The sequence below is a fragment of the Salmo trutta genome, chromosome 5 (assembly GCF_901001165.1).
Source record: "Salmo trutta chromosome 5, fSalTru1.1, whole genome shotgun sequence".
Classification (NCBI taxonomy): Eukaryota; Metazoa; Chordata; class Actinopteri; order Salmoniformes; family Salmonidae; genus Salmo; species Salmo trutta.
The window spans coordinates 42,230,392-42,251,690 of NC_042961.1; the positions used below are offsets into that span (position 1 = coordinate 42,230,392).

The 21,299-nt window shown below is 43.5% G+C and overlaps 1 protein-coding gene across 3 annotated transcripts in view; it reads right to left on the reverse strand.

Annotated features, from left to right (window-relative positions):
• LOC115194195 (protein Dok-7) overlaps positions 1-21,074 on the reverse strand; it is a 50,302-nt gene extending 29,228 nt beyond the window's left edge. For all 3 annotated transcript variants that reach the window (XM_029753661.1, XM_029753660.1, XM_029753659.1), the window contains exons 1-7: positions 20,890-21,074; positions 20,746-20,791; positions 18,298-18,528; positions 16,340-16,540; positions 5,851-5,970; positions 2,396-2,500; positions 1,031-1,860 (exon numbers count right to left, since the gene is read on the reverse strand). In XM_029753661.1, the coding sequence (XP_029609521.1) occupies positions 1,031-1,860; positions 2,396-2,500; positions 5,851-5,970; positions 16,340-16,540; positions 18,298-18,528; positions 20,746-20,791; positions 20,890-20,943 (1,587 nt within the window). In that variant the 5' untranslated portion in view covers positions 20,944-21,074. The remainder of the gene's footprint in view (positions 1-1,030; positions 1,861-2,395; positions 2,501-5,850; positions 5,971-16,339; positions 16,541-18,297; positions 18,529-20,745; positions 20,792-20,889) is intronic.
• Positions 21,075-21,299: the final 225 nt, after the last annotated feature.

Genomic DNA, 21,299 nt, shown 5'->3' on the forward strand with positions numbered 1-21,299 from the left:
TACTCTCCTCGCCTCCTTTGCAAAACGCATTGGAGGAGAGGATCAAAAGTTCCTCCACTCCAATAAGTTTTGAGAAGAAACTCAGGAGAGAGGACACACAACCAAGCTAGCACATTTGGTTCCTTGGAAGTTGTGGGAACGTACATTTTTGGTTTCTCGTTGGTTCTGGGAACGAAGCTGTACGATTCCTGACCAGTAAAAGGGAAAGTTATTTTATTGTTCTGAGAACAGAAGTGAAAATGTCGCCTTTTCTAGGACCGTTAATTTTGTGGTTGCAGGGAGATTCTGAGAATGTTTTACTATGGTTCCCTGAAAGTTTTCCTGAGAGGTTTTATTAACGTTCTGGGAATATAAATGATAAGTTATTTGAATGGAATTAAATAACGTTATGAGAAAATGTTTTAATAAGACTGCTAGCTTGACTGTTTTGAACTGCAAGCACAGAACATATGGAAATAAATGTGTTTATTCATTCAAACACATTTATTTTTATTGTGGCATGGGGGTCAGTGGGACTCTAACCTATGATCTTCTGTTCTCTATCTATGGCAATAATCCACTGCCCCACCAGGATGGAGCTAGCATGCCATGTTTATTACTCATACAAAGCTGTTCATTTTAGTCTATTCAAACAGACCACATTTCAAAGAAAACAAGCACTCGTTAAGATCAGGTGTGGCCAATTAGTGGGTGCAGCCAACACAGCTGAACATACTTAACGAGACAGAGGATAGAGAGAGTTTTGTTGACACTGAGAACGGAATGTGTATGTTTTTAGAATAATAATCATTTTTTGAATGTTACAAATGTTTTATTGGAAAGTTTCTTAATGTTCTGAGAACATTACTTTAAATAGAACCATGCTTAAACCTGAAGAAAATGTTATGCTAAAGTACTGTACAAGTTTGTATGCAAAATAACAATAGGACAACCAATCTCTCACCAAGCTCTAAGAAACATATGGTTCTCAGAATGTTATGTGCTAGCTTGGAAGGAATGAAGGAAATACAATAACCCCAGCTGTCTGTACCTTGAATCCTCCACAGGTGGCGCAGATGGTTAGGAGGGTTTTGGAGGCAGTGGCTTGGGAACTGCTGCATATCTGATAGGAGTCTGGGTGTTGACTGTCACTAGAGGGCGCCATCCTGCTCTTACTCTCCTCTGAGTGGCCCAGTAAGAGATCAGCCGTCGAGCGCCTGGCAACAGTGTCCGAGCGACCCCCGAGATGACCCTCTTTTTCCCTCTGTACTGACTTACATGATGGGGGTGATTGGGGTGAACTACCCGCCTGGTCCTTAGATGTTGTGGAGGTCTGGTGCCCCCTGGTCCCTCCTGTTCCCCCCTGCAGTAGATTCCGGGGGGTGTCGTAGAGGTATCTCAGTGACGTGGGGACCTGGTACTCCTGTCCTGGGGCTGGGGGGCAGGTACAGGGGGCCAGGTCCAGGTGAGGGGGCAGGCTGAACAGGGAGCCAAAGTCATCGCCCCCAGAACCAATGTCCAGGCTACCTGCATAGGAGGAGAAACTCCCAGAGTAGGAGGAGTGGCTTCCTGTGGCGATGCCGCTGTCGGATGAGCTCTGTCGACCAATCTCCTGCAGCTGCCGGGACCGAGGGGGCTTGGCTACTGCACGAGCTCCACCCACCTGGATGACGGACAGTTTATCCTCGGCCTGTAAGGCCACCTTGAGCCCAGACTGGCCAATGATGGTCTCTGTGGGGGCGGAGCTTGTTGTGACGGGCTCAGTCCAAATGGCCAGCCGGCTGCCGATGCTGGAGTCTGATTGGCTGGTGTCGGAGGTGTCAGAGGAGCCTGATATGCTGCGGTCGTCTCCCGCCACAGACAGACCATACGTGGAGGAGGCTTCCAAAACCACATAAGAAAACAGATTATTTATTCTATAAAAACAAAACTATTACTTATACACCTTATCTACACAAGCACATCAATAAAGCATAACAGATTATCCAAAATAGGTCTCCTCACTTGCCTGACTGGTATTCACAGTCATAATACTCACAATAAATCAACAACATAAGACACATTTCAATATGACGCAACAGAAACGTACTTTTAGAAAGTTACGATAATGCAACATGTATCATTTCCCATGGATTAGTCATGGAGAATACTAACTCTAATACATGTTCCATACGTTGTTGAAGGAAGATGAATGGTGAGCAGTGGATGCTGGTGTCCCTTTTTTTTCACTCAAACTATAATGTAGCATTATGTTCATTAGCCCATTGTTAATACAATCCCCAAAAAAGGGTGCATGTCAGCAGTCCAGTTTTCAAGATAGAGCACTTTCAGTACAGCGCAATGACTGTGATGATTTTGCATTGAAGGACAGGCTCATGGTAATGGCTGGAATAGAATGAATGGTGAGGTAATGCACCTGTGCTGCTCTGGTGAGACAGCATGCTAAGGCGTTTCTCCAGCTCCTGGGCCTCATGGTTTACCCTCTCCTCAGAGTAGGCCTGGTTGGCGGCAGCGTTGGGGTCTGTCGGGGTGAAACACAACAGTATTATTTTTACTTTACAATTATTAAAATAGCAGTCAACAACAATACATAATATCAATAACACACTATAGCAATGATATAGTAATTCCAATAAATGATATTCTACTGCTCTTTGGTAATTTACTACAGTATCCTAAAATAATATATCCGTTTAGACAGGCCCCTGTGAGACAATTCAGTGGAAAGGACAAAATTCTGTTTATGTCTGTTGATTAATAGTCGTAAATCTCGATAGGAGGCCTACTGATAATAGTATACATCATTATCTGTGAGGAAAGGTTAACCTTGGGTGCCTTTCTGATGTCACAGTGACATGGGATCAATAGAGTGACGCAGAGTGTTTCGTATTGAGGCACCCTCTGCGGGGTCATTATTAACTGGATGCATCCGGTTTTCAGGGGAAATGGAAAGAGAGCCTGTGACGTGACTTCCGCTTTTGGACGTTAACAAGGCAACACTATCTTAACTCCTCCTCCACATTTACTGGATTGGTTCAACAGTGCAGAAGAGAACCTCCCCTGACAGGACTAGAAAGAAAGAAGCGCTGCTCAGGCGTTTATTTTATGCCCGCTGCATTAGGTTAGTATTGAGGTGACACTGGGACAGATGTGAACATAAATCACCAGTGTGCCAATGAATCCTTGGGGGGCCGCTGTGATTAGGGTGATTACATGTCCCGGAATGTGCGGTACAGTCCTGCATTTTAGCGCTTCGTCCCGTGTCCCACAACCAAACAATCATGTACCGCATTTTATCATAACAGTTCTAACACCATTCATTTACTTTTTTTTTGTATTTGTTCCATATTTCAGTCAGGCATTCTAACATGTCTCTTTTGCAACAGAGAGGAAGAGGCAAAGTGAGAGGTTTCACTCCCCAAAATCTGTCCAAAATAAGCACTATGTACAGATCTCTGTTTGGAGTCAAGTTGCACTTTTGACAAGATTATATAAGGATGTGGTATCGGAGATATTAAACACTTCTCCAATCGTTGTTGAGATGTGATATTCTGCGCAGCATAAGGTGAGACGTAGGCCAATGTCATCGTCAACCAATCACATTTATCAAATCCTTTCGGTCGAGAGGACAGTTAAAACAGCATGCTGAGGAAGAGCTACAAAAGTAAGTAAACAGCCGTATTAGACTGAAAATATATATAAGGTGATTTTTTCAAACTTGAGGCTCTCCATGCTCATTAGTTGCTCATTTAACATATTTGCTGCTACTTCACTCAATCCAGTTTTCAAAGTCTCCCTTCCTAACTGTTTTAAATTCACTGAGACTGACCAGAAATGTTGCCTTGGCCAAGAATTGCCAGATATTCATATAACAGACACACATTTGATCTCTTGTTTGGCATGACAAAAATGTGCACGAGGTGTAGCCTATAGGCGCTCTTCAATTAGCTTGTTTGGGCTTTTTGTGTGTGTGTGGTGGTGGGGGTGGGGGGGGGGGGGGGTTATGGCGAATAAACATGTATTCATGTCAAGCAAAATGATCCCTTTGTCCCAGTTTATACACAATTTACATTTTCTCTAGCACGCATCTAATAGGGCAGGCAGTATCAGTAGACGCAAGTACAGGGTCCTGTTCAGTAGGAAGAAAACGGACCCTAAACGAAGTCAAACCGAAAGGTAATACCTGAATGTATCCAATAATACAGATTTTTGTGTTCCTATGCAAAACCTTGCTACGGTGTGCCCTACTGAACATGGCCCAGTACTGAGTGCTATCGTTGTGCTGTCACGTCGCCCTCTATCTGTGAGGGTGAGAACGCCAGGCCTTTAGCGAGGTAATAGAGAACAGGGTCACACAGGGGTACACCTTGCTGTTTGTGCAACACTACATGTGTTTATTAATAGCACTGCTTGCCACGTGGCCCCTGTGGTACGCGTAATGGAGATGGTGTGGCAACGGATCATTAGTACCGCGCCGAGGATCTAATGTAAGTTACCTTAGTCCCAATCCAAGGTCAGCTGTTATCGACCTTGGGTTGGTTACGTTGATTTCCTGGTCAACCAATATTTTGTCAAGGGTCATTTCCAAGAGTCATTGTCGTTTTGATTGTGCAAGTAGAGTGCAAAATGACATACAAATGGCAAAAGACGACCTTGAGAATTTCAAATGGATTGCCGTTTATGTGATACCGGCATATCTATCGGTTACCAAACGGACTGCAATCAACTGGATATAACAGCTGACATCTGCTTCAGCTTCTTGTCAACAACCCTGTTCCCTTTGCACGAGAAGGGACAGTGGTGTTTACAGGAGAGTAGGGATATTAGAAACAGAGAAATGGGGGGGGGGCAAAGCAAGGGGAAAATGTGAAAGAGACAAAGAGAGAGAGAGAGAGAGGCACAGAGTGTGTGCTGGTTGTGGTGGGGGAGGGGGGGGTGCAGTGGACACAGGAATCCTGGGGATGAGGTTACACACATGCACAGAGTGATTAGAAGGGTTTGGTGCGCTCTGCTTGTGTGAACTGTGACTTTGACCTCCCGCTCTCCCTCTGACATCGTCCCCTGCTATTTATTCTACTACAGACTACAATAATAGGAGATGAGCTCAAGGCCTGATTGGCGAGAGGATGTGTGAAACCAGGAACACCCAGTGGGACAAGCCACAGCTGCAGCGCCCACCCTAACCCCTACTGTACCTCTCTCACGACGCGACAGACTATACAGAGGTGACTGGATTGAATTTGCTGCTATAATTACAGTTAGTACAGTGGTTATCCTATTACATATGTATAAGGTGGCCCCGTTGTATACACTGCTTACGGTACAGTTAGTCCAGTGGTTATCAGATTATATTCACTAATATTATAGTCTGTACCCAGCTAATCCAATTATGTATAAAACAGCTGTCAGTCATAATGCTGTTGGATCAAAGTACATTGGATGGAATCCATGGGACTCAGAGTAACAACCTCTGGAAGTGGCTGCATTCCAGAAAGCACATGGTGGGCCACTATTATAGTGAGGATAAATCCCACACAAAGTATCTCTTGAAGAACGCTTGTTTTAATTAAGACAGCAAGTGTTCGATTTAAGTGTTTGCCTTAAGTGTTTGCCAAGTCAGAAGGCGAAGGTGCAATGGATAATATACCTCTACATAACTTACCTCAGAATGACCACAAGGATACATTAAGGCTACATTTCATCCATATTCCCCATTTAAATTGGCCAGAAATTTGATAAAATACTCTAACTCCCATATGTCCTGTACTATAAATTCACCACCCTGGTCTGTATGTACTTGTTTGGGCAAGCCGTATAGCTAGCCGTGACAACTTTCATACCTACGTCGCAGTAAACACCTTTGGTACTGACCAGGCAGGATTGGCCTCAGTCCAAAAGGGCCTCTGGTGGGGGAGATGCCCCTGACGATGCAGTCGAACAGAAAGCTGATCTGCTCGCCCTCCACGGACGATAGGAAGAAGACGCCAGCCCCTGTAGGAAACACACATAGTCCGCCGGCTTAATGTCACATTTCGCTCTTTAGATAGAATGTTTTACCACACCCCTCTGGGTCAATTATAACTGGATGGAAGTAGTGTACAGAGATACATCTTTGTACTGGCCAGTTGGCACACAAGCACACTAATAGCTAGCACCCACTCATTTTGTTTGCAGACTGAATGGACATCACCATGGATTGTCATCCGTCGACTAATTGACATCCATTTCAATTTAGCCAGATTCTGAAATAAGAGCAGCATTGAACTTCTTTAGATATAAAAAAACTGCTGAGGTTAAATTATGTTAACCCACCACATTCCAGAATACATATGTATGATCTTAATTTGAGCCAGTTTGCTGCAGCAGGAAAATATTCATGCAACAATTTCAAAGATTTTACTGAGTTCCAGTTCATATAGGGAAAGCAGTCCATAAATTAATTGGGCCCTAATATATGGATTTCACATGACTGGGAATACAGATTTTTTATTTTTATTTATTTATTTCACCTTTATTTAACCAGGTAGGCAAGTTGAGAACAAGTTCTCATTTACAATTGCGACCTGGCCAAGATAAAGCAAAGCAGTTCGACAACATACAAAAACACAGAGTTACACATGGAGTAAAACAACATACAATCAATGATGCAGTAGAAAAAAATAAGACTATATACAATGTGAGCAAATGATGTGAGATAAGGGAGGCAAAAAGGCAAAAAAGGCCATGGTGGCAAAGTAAATAAAGTATAGCAAGAAAAAACACTGGAATGGTAGATTTGTAGTTTGAAGAAAGTTAAAAGTTAAAATATAAATAATATGGTGCAAAGGAGCAAAATAAATAAAATAAATAAATACAGTAGGGGAAAAGGTAGTAGTTTGGGCTCAATTAAAGATGGGCTATGTACAGGTGCAGAGATCTGTGAGCTGCTCTGACAGCTGGTGCTTAAAGCTAGTGAGGGAGATAAGTGTTTCCAGTTTTAGAGATTTTTGTAGTTCGTTCCAATCATTGGCAGCTGAGAACTGGAAGGAGAGACGACCAAAGGAGGAGTTGGCTTTAGGGGTGACCAGAGAGATATACCTGCTGGAGCGCGTGCTACAGGTGGGTGCTGCTATGGTGACCAGTGAGCGGAGATAAGGGGGGACTTTACCTAGCAGGGTCTTGTAGATGACCTGGAGCCAATGTGTTTGGCGACGATGATGAAGTGAAGGCCAGCCAACGAGAGCATACAGGTCGCAGTGGTGGGTTGTATATGGGGCTTTGGTGACAAAACGGATGGCACTGTGATAGACTGCATCCAGCTTGTTGAGTAGGGTATTGGAGGCTATTTTGTAAATGACATCGCCGAAGTCGAGGATTGGTAGGATGGTCAGTTTTACGAGGGTATGTTTGGCAGCATGAGTGAAGGATGCTTTGTTGCGAAATAGGAAGCCAATTCTAGATTTCACTTTGGATTGGAGATGATTGATGTGAGTCTGGAAGGAGAGTTTACAGTCTAACCAGACACCTAGGTATTTGTAGTTGTCCACAAATTCTAAGTTAGAACCGTCCAGAGAAGTTATGCTGGATGGGCGGGCAGGTGCAGGCAGCGATCGGTTGAAGAGCATGCATTTAGTTTTACTTGTGTTTAGGAGCAGTTGGAGACCACGGAAGGAGAGTTGAATGGCATTGAAGCTCGTCTGGAGGGTTGTTAACACAGTGTCCAAAGAAGGGCCAGAAGTATACAGAATGGTGTCGTCTGCGTAGAGGTGGATCAGAGATTCACCAGCAGCAAGAGCGACATCATTTATGTATACAGAGAAAAGAGTTGGCCCAAGAATTGAACCCTGTGGTACCCCCATAGAGACTGCCAGAGGTCCAGACAGTAGGCCCTCCGATTTGACACACTGAACTCTGTCAGAGAAGTAGTTGGTGAACCAGGCGACGCAATCGTTTGAGAAACCAAGGCTACTAAGTCTGCCGATGAGGATGTGGTGATTAACAGAGTCAAAAGCTTTGGCCAGGTCAATGAATACGGCAGCACAGTAATGTTTCTTCAGATAAGCATCTGTTGGTCACAGATACTTTAAAAAACAAGGTAAGGCCGGTGATCAGAAAACCAGTCAGTATCTGGTGTAACCACCATTTGCCTCATGCAGCGCGACACATCTCTTTTGCATAGAGTTGATCAGGCTGTTGATTGTGGCCTGTGGAATGTTGCCACACTACTCTTCAAAGGCTGTATGAAGTTGCTGGATATTGGCAGGAACTGGAACATGCTGTCGTCATCGTCGATCCAGAGCATCCCAAACATGCTCAATGGGTGGCATGTCTGGTAAGTATGCAGGCCATGGAAGAACTGGGACATTTTCAGCTTCCAGGAATTGTGTACAGATCCTTGCGACATGGGGCTGTGCATTATCATGCTGAAATATGAGGTCATGGCGTTGGATGAATGGCAAGACAATGGGCTTCAGGATCTCGTCACGGTATCTCTATGCATTCAAATTGCCATCGCTTAAATTAAATTGTGTTAGCTGTCCGTAGCTTATGCCTGCCCATACCATAACCCCACCACCACCATGGGGCACTCTGTTCAGAACGTTGACATCAGCAAACGGCTCGGCCACACAACACCATAGACTTGGTTTGTGGTTGTGAGGCCGGTTGGACGTACTGCCAAATTCTCTAAAACAATGTTGGATGGTAGATAAATGAACATTCAATTATCTGCCAACAGCTCTGGTGGACATTCCTGCAGTCATTATGCTAATTGCACGCTCCCTCAAAACTTGTGACATCTGTGGCATTGTGTCACATCTACTCTCGCTCTCCCCTCTGGCGCTCGACGTCGCCGGTCTACTAACCACCGGTCCTGCCAACCCATCATTACGCACACCTGGCAACCATCATTACGCACACCTGCGCCTCATCATTAGGCACACCTGGACTTCATCACTTCCCGGATTACTCCCCCTTTATCTAGCACTCCGTTATCACCCATCGGGCAGTATTGTTTCTGTGTTCATGTTCAGACACTACTCTAGTTCGTGTATTCACTTTGTTTGTTCGTATTAAACTCACCGACTGCACCTGCTACCTGACTCCCTGCGTCTTTGTCACACAATGTGTTGTGTGACAAAACTGCACATTTTAGAGTAGCCTTTTATTTTACCCGGCACAAGGTACACTTGTGTAATGACCATGCTGTTTCATCAGCTTCTTGATATGGCTTACCTGTCAGGTGGATGGATTATCTTGGCAAAGGAGAAATGCTCACTAACAGGGATTTTGTCCACACAATTTGAGAGAAATAAGCTTTTTGTGTGAATGGAACATTTCTGGGATCTTTTATTTCAGGTCATGAAAATTGGAACCAACCCTTTACATGTTGTGTTTATATGTTTGTTCAGTGTAGTATGTAGATTATAATTAATAGCCATTTATTATAGGTCTTGATATATTTTTCATTAGGGCAAATCAAGTCTTTAGAAGCCTTTTCAAACCTTAAATACATTACAAATGTGCATTTCCTGCTGTGATCAAATTCAGATCCAACATCTGTATGCTAAATAACCTAGGCTAAATAAAGCCTCACACAACACAAATGAACGGTCAAAAATCGAAATCTCTGATATAGAGCTCCGGTCACTCAAAATGTAAAATTCAAAGTGTAAAGGTGGCAAAGAGTACAAGGGTGTGAGGGTTAATGAGTCAGGAACTCTCCTGCCCTCTTGCCATTCCCAAGCCCAAGACACACCAGGGGGTGTCACCAAGAGGGTCTTTCTGTCACCTGGTCGTGAGACCACCCACCACAGAGCTATCCCCTGTCGCATGTTTTAGATGCCACCGGCCCTAAGAAGGGGTCAGAGGTTAGCAGCTAAAATCACTCAGATGTTTACACTGAGGGGGACTCACGACATATGTTACAACTAGTGGCGGTCGGTGCCGTTTAAAATGAGGGAGGATGATAATCTTTTTAATGAGCATCGCCTTATTTCTATTACAGCATATTGGATGACTGTCATTCATATTACATTCACCCAGCTCAATATAACATCAATAGGTTTAGCCTATTACATGATACAAAAATTTTCCCTACAGTGAGGGAAAAAAGTATTTGATCCCCTGCTGATTTTGTACGTTTGCCCACTGACAAAGAAATTATCAGTCTATAATTTTAATGGTGGGTTTATTTGAACAGTGAGAGACAGAATAACAACAAAAAAATCCAGAAAACCCATGTCAAAAATATTATACATATACAATAAGTATTTGACCCCCTCTCAGTCAGAAAGATTTATGGCTCCCAGGTGTCTTTTATACAGGTAACGAGCTGAGATTAGGAGCACACTCTTAAAGGGAGTGCTCCTAATCTCAGCTCGTTACCTGTATAAAAGACACCTGTCCACAGAAGCAATCAATCAGATTCCAAACTCTCCACAATGGCCAAGACCAAAGAGCTCTCCAAGGATGTCAGGGACAAGATTGTAGACCTACACAAGGCTGGAATGGGCTACAAGACCATCGCCAAGCAACTTGGTGAGAAGGTGACAACAGTTGGTGCGATTATTCACAAATGGAAGAAACACAAAAGAACTGTCAATCTCCCTTGGCCTGGGGCTCCATGCAAGATCTCACCTCGTGGAGTTGCAATGATCATGAGAACGGTGAGGAATCAGCCCAGAACTACACGGGAGGATCTTGTCAATGATCTCAAGGCAGCTGGGACCATAGTCACCAAGACAACAATTGGTAACACATTACGCCGGGAAGGACTGAAATCCTGCAGCGCCCGCAAGGTCCCCCTGCTCAAGAAAGCACATATACATGCCCGTCTGAAGTTTGCCAGTGAACATCTGAATGATTCAGAGGACAACTGGGTGAAAGTGTTGTGGTCAGATGAGACCAAAATGGAGCTCTTTGGCATCAACTCAACTCGCCGTGTTTGGAGGAGGAGGAATGCTGCCTATGACTCCAAGAACACCATCCTCACCGTCAAACATGGAGGTGGAAACATTATGCTTTGGGAGTGTTTTTCTGCTAAGGGGACAGGACAACTTCACCGCATCAAAGGGACGATGGACGGGGCCATGTACCGTCAAATCTTGGGTGAGAACCTCCTTCCCTCAGCCAGGGCATTGAAAATGGGTCGTGGATGGGTATTCCAGCATGACAATGACCCAAAACACACGGCCAAGGCAACAAAGGAGTGGCTCAAGAAGAAGCTCATTAAGGTCCTAGAGTGGCCTAGCCAGTGTCCAGACCTTAATCTCATAGAAAATCTGTGGAGGGAGCTGAAAGTTTGAGTTGCCAAACGTCAGCCTCGAAACCTTAATGACTTGGAGAAGATCTGCAAAGAGGAGTGGGACAAAATCCCTCCTGAGATGTGTGCAAACCTGGTGGCCAACTACAAGAAACGTCTGACCTCTGTGATTGCCAACAAGGGTTTTGCCACCAAGTACTAAGTCATGTTTTGCAGAGGGGTCAAATACTTATTTCCCTCATTAAAATGCAAATCATTTTATAACATTTTTGACATGTGTTTTTCTGGATTTTTTTCTCCCACTGTTCAAATAAACCTACCATTAAAATTATAGACTGATCATTTCTTTGTCAGTGGGCAAACGTACAAAATCAGCAGGGGATCAAATACTTTTTTCCCTCACTGTATACCCATCATGAAGTTGCTACAACCTATCCTATGAATTCAAGTTTACAACATCCTGTAGGTGCACAGATCGAGAGAAATTTGAAGGTGACAGACATTTACACATTCAATACCGCCTTGCACAATCTTGCCTGCATTTGGGTGATCTAGGGTGTAATCAGTCCAACAGTTGCAAATGAGATTTTCCATTGAACAAATTCAGGTATGTTTATCTAAGTTTTGTTCCGTTTGCTTACGTTTAAGAAATGTTTTTCAACAGAATCGGAGGAATTAATACACCCCTGATCACACACAAACGCATTTCACTTTCATAGCAGCCTGCCAGATCGTTGTATAATTCCTTCTTGCATCTACGCCACAGTGTTACGCTGGTATAAAGGATTTTGGAGACAGGTGCAGGAATACACAATAGGGGTTTTTCATACACCCATAACAAACACATATACAAAAACACTGGGCTGTACCCAAACAAAAGAGCAAGGGTAAACCTTGTTAAACGCCACGGGACGATACCCGTAATACACTATATATATATATATATATATATATATATATATATATATATATAGCACGCAGCATAACAGCTGCACCAACGCATAGGCACTCACACCACCAACGGACATGGGAACAATAACCGACAATGACAGAGGGAACAGAGGGTGCATATATAACATACTAATCAGGGAAAATGGGAACCAGGTGTGAATAATCAGACAAGACAGTCTGGGGTTGATGATAATGAATCCCGTTCAGTGAAGCCTAGAAAGCCGGTGAGGTAGACCTCCGGAACAGAATGAGCATCAGGTTCGGGGGGTATACGTGACACAGGAGGCTGCTGAGGGGAAGATGTCTGGGATGGAGCGAATGGAATTGCATCAAACACCTAGAAACAATGTGTTTGATTTAGTTCATAACATTCCACTGATAACGCTCCAGTCATTATTACGAGCCCGTCCTCCCCAATTAAGGTTACACCAACCTCCTGTGATCTTTAAGCTTTCCTTCTCACACCTTTTTTCCCTTTGCTTGTGGACACACAGCTTAGAAAGTTGTCACCATATTAGCTAACGTCAAGTCAACAGCATAGCTACTATAACTAACGCCTTAGTAAATCCGCTACAATCAGTACAGTGTACAGTTAGCATGCAGTTTAGCAGTTACACCGGCGGCCCCAGTGGCAATAAATTAATAAAGCCAAAAGCTTACCTTCACTTGGAAGAGTTCTGGAGTTGAATAGCCATAGTCAGCTAGGTAACATAGCATCCCTATCTGTTTGAGCAGGGTGTTTGAGTAGGCTCAACTAGCTAGCTGGAAGGGGGTGGGAGCCTCCTAGGTTTTGTATTGAAGTCGATGTACCCAGAAGAGGATGGAAACTAGCTGTCCTCTGGCTAAATCACGGTGCTACCCACCAAGAATGCTGTTGAGCCTACTGTAGACCTCCATTGAAAACAGTGTTTTATTATCAATTATTTGGTGACGTGAATATATTTAGTATAGTTTTGTCAAAAAGGATCACTTTTTTAATGTTTCACTATTTAAATGTTTATGAAATTCACTGAGGAGGATGGTCCTCCCTTTCCTCCAATGAAGAGCCTCCACTGGTTACAACATCTCCTGTTCTGAATATCATCCTGTTCTGAATAAAATAGCCAATTCAAAAGGCTAGTTAATCATCTCACTTGAGTATCATTTACAGTATGAATGGGTTCAACAGATGCAATGTCTACTACTGCATCGATTTATTTCCGTACTTGAGTGAAAAGTCATCTGTCATAAAGTAGTGCTTTGAATGAATGAGTGGTGCTTTGAGGACAACTCAAGGCTCCGGCTACAACAACAACAAGCAACAGGTGAGATAACTAACTTCCTTAATAATGACATCATGAAAAGGTTTCAACAAAGCTAAGCAGCACACATCACACCATCCCCACTCCCACCCTAACGTAATGGACCTCTCCACTTCTACATAATAAAGTCAGAACCATAGGACCAAACCAAGGCACCGCCATTCGCTGCGGGGACAGGATTTTAGACAGGTGTGTAAATAAGTTCTGCAGCGAAGGAATTGTCCGTAGAGCTCCGAGACAGGATTGTGTCGAGGCACAGATCTGGGGAAGGGTACCAAAACATTTCTGCAGCATTGAAGGTCCCCAAGAACACAGTGGTCTCCATCATTCTTAAATGGAAGAAGTTTGGAATCACCAAGACTCTTCCTAGAGCTGGCCGCCCGGCCAAACTGAGAAATCGGAAGAGAAGGGCCTTGGTCAGGGAGGTGACCAAGAAACCGTGGGTCACTCTGACAGAGCTCCAGAGTTCCTCTGTGGAGATGAGAGAACCTTCTAGAAGGACAACCATCTCTGCAGCACTCCACCAATCAGGCCTTCATGGTAGAGATGCCAGACGGAAGCATATCCTCAGTAAAAGGCACATGACAGCCCGCTTGGAGTTTGCCAAAAGGCACCTAAAAGACTCTCAGACCATGAGAAACATGATTCTTTGGCCTGAATACCAAGCGTCACGTCTGGTGGAAACCTGGCACCATCCCTACGGTGAAGCATGGTAGTGGCAGCATCATGCTGTGGGGATGTTTTTCAGCGACAGGAACTGGGAGACTAGTCAGAATCAAGGGAAAGATGAATGGAGCAAAGTACAGAGAGATCCTTGATGAAAACCTGCTCCAGAGCATTCAAGACCTCAGACTGGGGCGAAGGTTCACCTTCCAACAGGACAACGCCCCTAAGCACACAGCCAAGTCAACGCAGGAGTGGCTTTGGGACAAGTCTCTGAATGTCCTTGAGTGGCCCAGCCAGAGCCCAGACTTGAACCTGATCGAACATCTCTGGAGAGACCAGAAAATAGCTGTGCAGCGACGCTCCCCATCCAACCTGACAGAGCTTGAGAGGATCTACAGGGAAGAATGGGAGAAACTCCCCAAATACAGGTGTGCCAAGCTTGTAGCATCATACCCAAGGAGACTCGAGGCTGTAATCGCTGCCAAAGGTGCTTCAACAAAGTACTGAGTGAAGGGTCTGAATAATTATGTAAATGTCATATTTCCGGGGGGTTTTTTGCAAAAATTTCTAAAAACCTGGTGTTGCTTTGTCATTATGGGGTATTGTGTGTAGATTGATGAGGGTAAAAAAACGATTTTATCTATTTTAGAATAAGGCTGTAATGCAACAAAATGTGGAAAAAGTGAAAGGGTCTGAATACTTTCTGAATGCACTGTAGATCCCATGTACACACAAACACACACACATTTTTCCCGTCTTTAAAAAAGGGATGTGCTTTCCTTTTTTTACGACGCATGGATTGGAAAACTCTCCCCGATGTGACCTTCACGATATTAAGTTGTGCCTCTAGTGGAAGACTGAATGGAGCTAAATAAATCACGGTTCACATACTGGAGTCTCGTGTTTCCAGTGGATCGTGTGTATTAATATTGCTCTGATGTCTTCAGCTATGTGGCGTACTTTGCGTGCCTGTCTGCGTCTACTCCAGGTGTTGACACGCGTCCATTCCCTCTCTAACGGTTTTGTGTCTATTCCAGGACGTAAACTGCAAAATACCATACCGCAAATCACATACACATGTTTCAGATATGGAAATGAACTTAATGTGCTCTCTGATTTCTCAAGTATGACTTCTCATTGACTTTTTTTTATATTTACAGATTAAGTCTTGCTGGACCAAGGCTAACTGACATTGGATTTCTATTCAAAGCCTGCAAGCTTTGTGAAACAAAATCGCCCACGACACCAAGTCTTTTATTTCATGTTTTTACCAAAGCAGATGCAATACACAATACTTCATATACACAAAGATACATTTGTATGTTTCTGTGTCTCGCCAAACGCCATTGAGCACATTTAATGTGAGTTGGCCCCAAGGAGAGCTACACTGGAGTCTGAAAAATGAAGAAACACCCAGCAACTCTGTTCATCCCTCTAATCACTAGTCGTAGTTCCGACACTAATGTTCCCTGTCTGAATGATGCCAGCTGGCACGCTGTTCCAACAGGGTCGAGGAATCTAAGAGTAAAAACCCATGGAAGTGTAATAATGCAAATCCTCCGAAATGCCAAACGTGTCTTTCATGCTCTCAATGAAAAAGTCCCAAAGAGGAGATCAATCATAGAAACATGTCAGTTAGACAAACTTGTGGTGTGATACAACAGGCTGAAAGAACAAGTCAATATACTGTGCATGTGAATGAGGTGTGAAACAAAGCAAACGTGTAGTTTGAATGAACTTCTGTAACTGTCCACTTTCCTGTCATTAAATCCCCTCATCATCTTAGATCAATAAAATCAAGCCTTTTGTCCTTTCAAAGTACCCAAAGGTCATCGGAAATAATAACAGTATAACCTACATAAAATGCCAGAGTGCCATTTGACTCATTCTCTCTTGTCACATACTGTTATGTACTGTATTGGATTAGTATTCTTATGACTCGCTCAAGCAGATACATCCTATTTACTACTTCCATGGTACTTAATCAGATCACATAGACATAGATGTTTGTGTCAGTTCTTAGAAAACAGTCCAAGTCTAATCTTATTGGGTTTAGGTTCAAAGGATCCACATGCTGAAGCCAAATGTCAAACTGGAAAGCACCAATGACAATGCCATTCTTTTTCCCCGTGAGACAACAGAACAGCACAATGGTTAAAATGACGTAGCGCAACAACAACAGCAACTTCAGTCAACTCACAGTAGCCACAGCGCGTTCCCCCCTCAAAGACGAAGCCATTTGGTACAGGCCCATATCTGCGCAGGTCCGGGAGGTTCCACTGGCCGATGATAACAGGGGGGATGTCCCTGGCCAGAACCAGCAGGTTGTTACACAAGTGAAGGATCGCAGGCCCACTCTCCAACTTGGTGCCTGGTAAGATGCCAACGCTAAACCTGTGGACTAGACAGAGAAGAAGAGAAGTTGAAAACCACTTAAACAAAAGACAAAAGACAATAAAAACAAATTAGGTCATTGACTTCATAAAAACGTATCCCATTATAGCCTATGCCTCCCTCGGCTTTAATGGTAGGCAATAACTATAAAGGGATAGAGAAAACTATTTAATTCCAAACATTATTGCTCCAGTACGGCTTTGATTTAATTGCTAAATAAAAAGAAGGGGAAACAGTTGAGCGCATTGAGAGTGAGATCAGTAGGCTTGAATTAAGAACAGAGTAGAGCTCAGATCCGAAGCCCAAATGTAATCAATCAGAGCCTGTCACTAACAACAATGTAATAGACTCAATATTTTCGTTAATGAGCAACATAAGAGGAAAGACAGGCCTGGCCAGGGTAGGAACATGTGTTGTGTGTCTATTTATCTATCTGTTTTAAGTGGTGTGTGTGTGTGTGTGTGTGTGTGTGTGTGTGTGTGTGTGTGTGTGTGTGTGTGTGTGTGTGTGCGCGTGCGTGCGTGCGTGGGTGCGTGCGTGCGTGCGTGCGTGCGCGTGTGTGTGTGTGTGTGTGTGAGAAACAGTGAATGAGTATGTGTAAAGGTTGTAGTTCCTCGATGCTAAACAGGAACTACATTAAAACACATGACTGATACCAGTGAGTAAACTCTGTTAGGTGAGAGATTGATGGCTTCGATGATGAAAAAATGACGGCCAGTCCCGTCACGTCATCGCTCAGTTTGAGAGTGATTCATGAGGTGACACAACTCACAACAAATGCGCTGGCGCACAGCAGACCTCAGGCACGGCCTGGCAGGTGACATTTCTACGCGCCTGGCCACACTTCAGACCAGAGCACAACAATCAGTACACACACACACACACACACACACACACACAGTGGAACACACACACAGTGGATTGGAACAGACACACATTGTACACGCACACACAAACTGGCATAAACTTTGGACACACAGACACACACAGCACAGGACAGCTGTGATATGTTCGCCTGACCATTCCAATTATACTCCACACAATAGATGAATACCTCTGTGATTTGTGACCTCTTTTACACTCATTTGTTCCACAACACAAATCAGTTGGACTCTGTGGAGTAATTGAGATTCCAACAAAATCTGAATTGCATTAATAAACTTTTAAAACAACACCAGAGCATCGAAAGGTCGAAGCAGATGTAAATGAATAGGTATTTCCAGGTGCTGACAGGGATATGAGTCGATACAACCCGTTATACCCTTTGTTTCCATACTAAATCAGTTATGAAACCGACATCTAAAACACCTCACTGTAACATTATTTGGTTTGATGCCCATGTTACATATCCATATTACACAACACATGGGTCACCCAGAAGAGCATGTAATTGGAGAACACTGTCAACAAGGACCTACTCATCAGACTACCTGTTGCCTATGCTGTAGCAGATACCGATGCGCCAGCTCAAGTTATACCAAGCTGAATTGACGCAACGCCTCACAGAGTAATACATATGATCTACTACCTACCTGGTGGCATTAACACTTTCTTAGCCCCAGGCTTTGTTTTGGCCCCATGTTGATTCAACCACAGAAACACAAAAGCCTAAGACTTTGAGCCAAAAACCTTTTGGAAGTTAAAACTTCAAAGTGGAAAAGACCTATGGTTTTGCACACCTATTAAAAGAAGACAAATCTAGTACAAAAACAAAATCCCAAATGAATGAATGCTCCCAAAAGTTCAGAAAAGAAAGTATCCCACCTTCACCGAGGCTGTAGCGGATGCGGATATCCCAGGCCAGCAGAGCCTCCTTGCCGTCGAAGCCCAGCACAGCAACCTGGCTCAGGCAGAGGATAGCCAGCGTGTAGTTTACCCCCTCATAGGAGAGACCTGTCTCCAGTCCACAGATGTCCTCCAAGGTGATGCTGCCCTTCTCCCGGTGGCCCTGGGCTTTATCCGACTTGTCTTTGTAGACGAGAAGTACCAAACAGTCTAGGAAGATGGGGAGAGAAAAGAGAACATAACAAAAACCTTACATTTGACAAAATACTGATGGTCTATAACATACAGGTTCAGTTTTCTGGACACAGGCTACAACTTAAAACATGTTCAAAGGAAATCTTCAATGAAAGTGCTTTTTAGTCCAGGACTAGTCTTAATCTGTGTCCAGGGACCTAGCTCACAGTCTAAAAGCAGTCCTAGTTGTTGGTGAATGTTGAGGCTAGGTATGACAGGAACTTAAATACAACCAGGAAAGTGTGTTATGCATTGAGTTACCATAGTATTGAGAAACATTCCAGGAAATAGGATGAAGTGAGAATCAATTTGAGCTTTTAAAAAACAGGTACTCCTTGAACAGTTAGGCTAAAAAGTTCAACCGTGTATTGTATCATATCGTCCTGTATTGTATTGTACTGTACTAAATTGAAGTGTAGTGTACTGTACTGACTGTTCGGATGTGAGAGGATGAGATGGGGAGGAAAAGAGAGAGTAAAGTAACATTAGAAAATGCCAGTTGTTACACTCGACTTCAGTGGATCCCTGCTGTCTAGGGAAGAAATACGGCTGAAATAAATGGACCATATCGTCAAGCCTGCTTCTAAAAGATCAAAAGGACTCTGACTTCACTATAATATCCCGGAACGCTACACTCAACAAGCAACTTTTTCACTTTCAGCCAGCCTGGTGACAGCACCTGGCTCCTGTAAGACATGGCTACATCCCATAATAGGCCTATGCCATTTAAAACATGCTGATTGTTCTCTAGTAGTCCAGTCTCATCATCACTCAAGGTGATCAAACGATAACAGGCCTACTGTAAGTACCAGTACCCCTTGACACGGCATGAAAGTCAGAGGGTAGCCTACAGATATCTTGAGTGCTTGGCATTTACTGTGGCAGCACAGGCACGGTGAAGATAGACAGTAGTCGGTGACAGAGGCCTCCTCGCACCTCTCTTTGGTACTTTCGAAGTACAATCACAGTGTCAACAGACAAAACAAGACCTTTTATTATCTCTGTCACACACACTCTGGCGCAAAGCGCGCACACACACACACACACACACACACACTCACACACACACACAGCTCACGCATGACCGTGGACAGCTGAGATAACAGGGACTTGAAAGGGACGAGGAATGGTTGCATCCAACCTCGGCCTGGTCCATTAAACACCTAGGGGCGGGCAGAGCCCAGATAGGCAAAGAGAAGGAGGCTATAGTGTAACACAATATGGCTGCTCCATCTATTTCCACTGCGGTTGCATAATCAAAGTGTGGAAGAGCATGAAAGCCCATGTCTTTGTGAGTTACCCCACTTAAAAGCATGAAATGTCAGTCAATGGTGCGAAAGAGTTGGCGCCCGCTGCCCTGCAAGTCTTCAATGCGTGCAAATGATTTCCACTTGAGAATAGTGGGCTATTCATGTGGTATCCCACAATCACAATAACATGCACTGAAGAAAAGTCAACACTTCACCAGAGTGCATTTACTATTATATCTGAACATATAATAAATAAACACAATAATTATAACATAGTAAGGGTAATCACTTCCAATCAGAAGACTATAGTTTAAATTCTTTATAACTACAGACATTTTACATTTAACTATAGGCCTACATTTTCTACATTGTATTTACAGCTTAATTGACTGATATTCATGGGTATAAACCAGTTATACCCTGAAGATGGCACAGTGATCATGAAACGTTGGCGTTTTAACCAATAAATGACTGGGAGTTTATACATATGGAGTGTGCGACTCTCTTTGTTTTTATACACCAGTTATAATCACAGGCAACAGCAGCCTCTTTAAATGTACCCTGGTAGCCTACCAGAACACATTAACTTTAATACAGGGGCCACCGGGATAGCCAAAGTTCTGAATGAGCAACCTGAAATTCGAACCTATCATCAGCACAGTGGCCTATGCATGAGAAAATATTTCATTTCATGGCATGCAGTAATGCAACTTCGTTTTCGTTTCCAGTTGCTTTTCATTTGGGATGTTTAGTAAATGACAAACAGAAATTATTTATCAATTTACTAGTGTAGCAATAGATCACAGTAGTAAACTTCCAAATCAAATGGTTTTAAATTACCACATACATTTAACAGAGACAAACATTGTAAAGCTGTGCGCTGTTATTCCAACAACGTGTGTTATTGCGCGCTTTGAAATGTTGAACAGAATGAGCGACGTACCTGCTACAGGCGATGGCTTGCGAAGTACGACCCACCTAGTTTTCCACTGAAAGAGATAAGGGTACAAAATAGACGCAAGCGTTAAAATGCCGAATAACTTTGAAGCACATGCTCATTCAATTAATGATTTCGTTTTGTAAACACCTTTTTTCCATCTCTGAATTTGACATATCCTTCCACGACAACCGAATCCGTCATCTTCAGTCATGGTTCCAAACAGCTGCAGTGTCGCTGTCCCGTGCCCGAATGAGGGGTCACTTTCAAAATAGCTTTAGACTACTGGTGAGGGGCACACACTCGTTTCGTGCACCCCCCTCTGGTACCAACGCACACAACCGCACACACCCAATTAAGACATTTTCCTGGATATTTTTCAGCAGGTGATTTTTCAAGAGGTGATATTAATCGAAATATAAGTATAATAAAACCTGCTTGCAATTGACTCTAAGATTAATTCCAATTAATAAAATATTAAATTGCTATCATCTGGGGGTGGTTCACTAAGACAGAAATAATGTACAGTTACCCCTTCATCAAATTCCGATTTTTCAAGA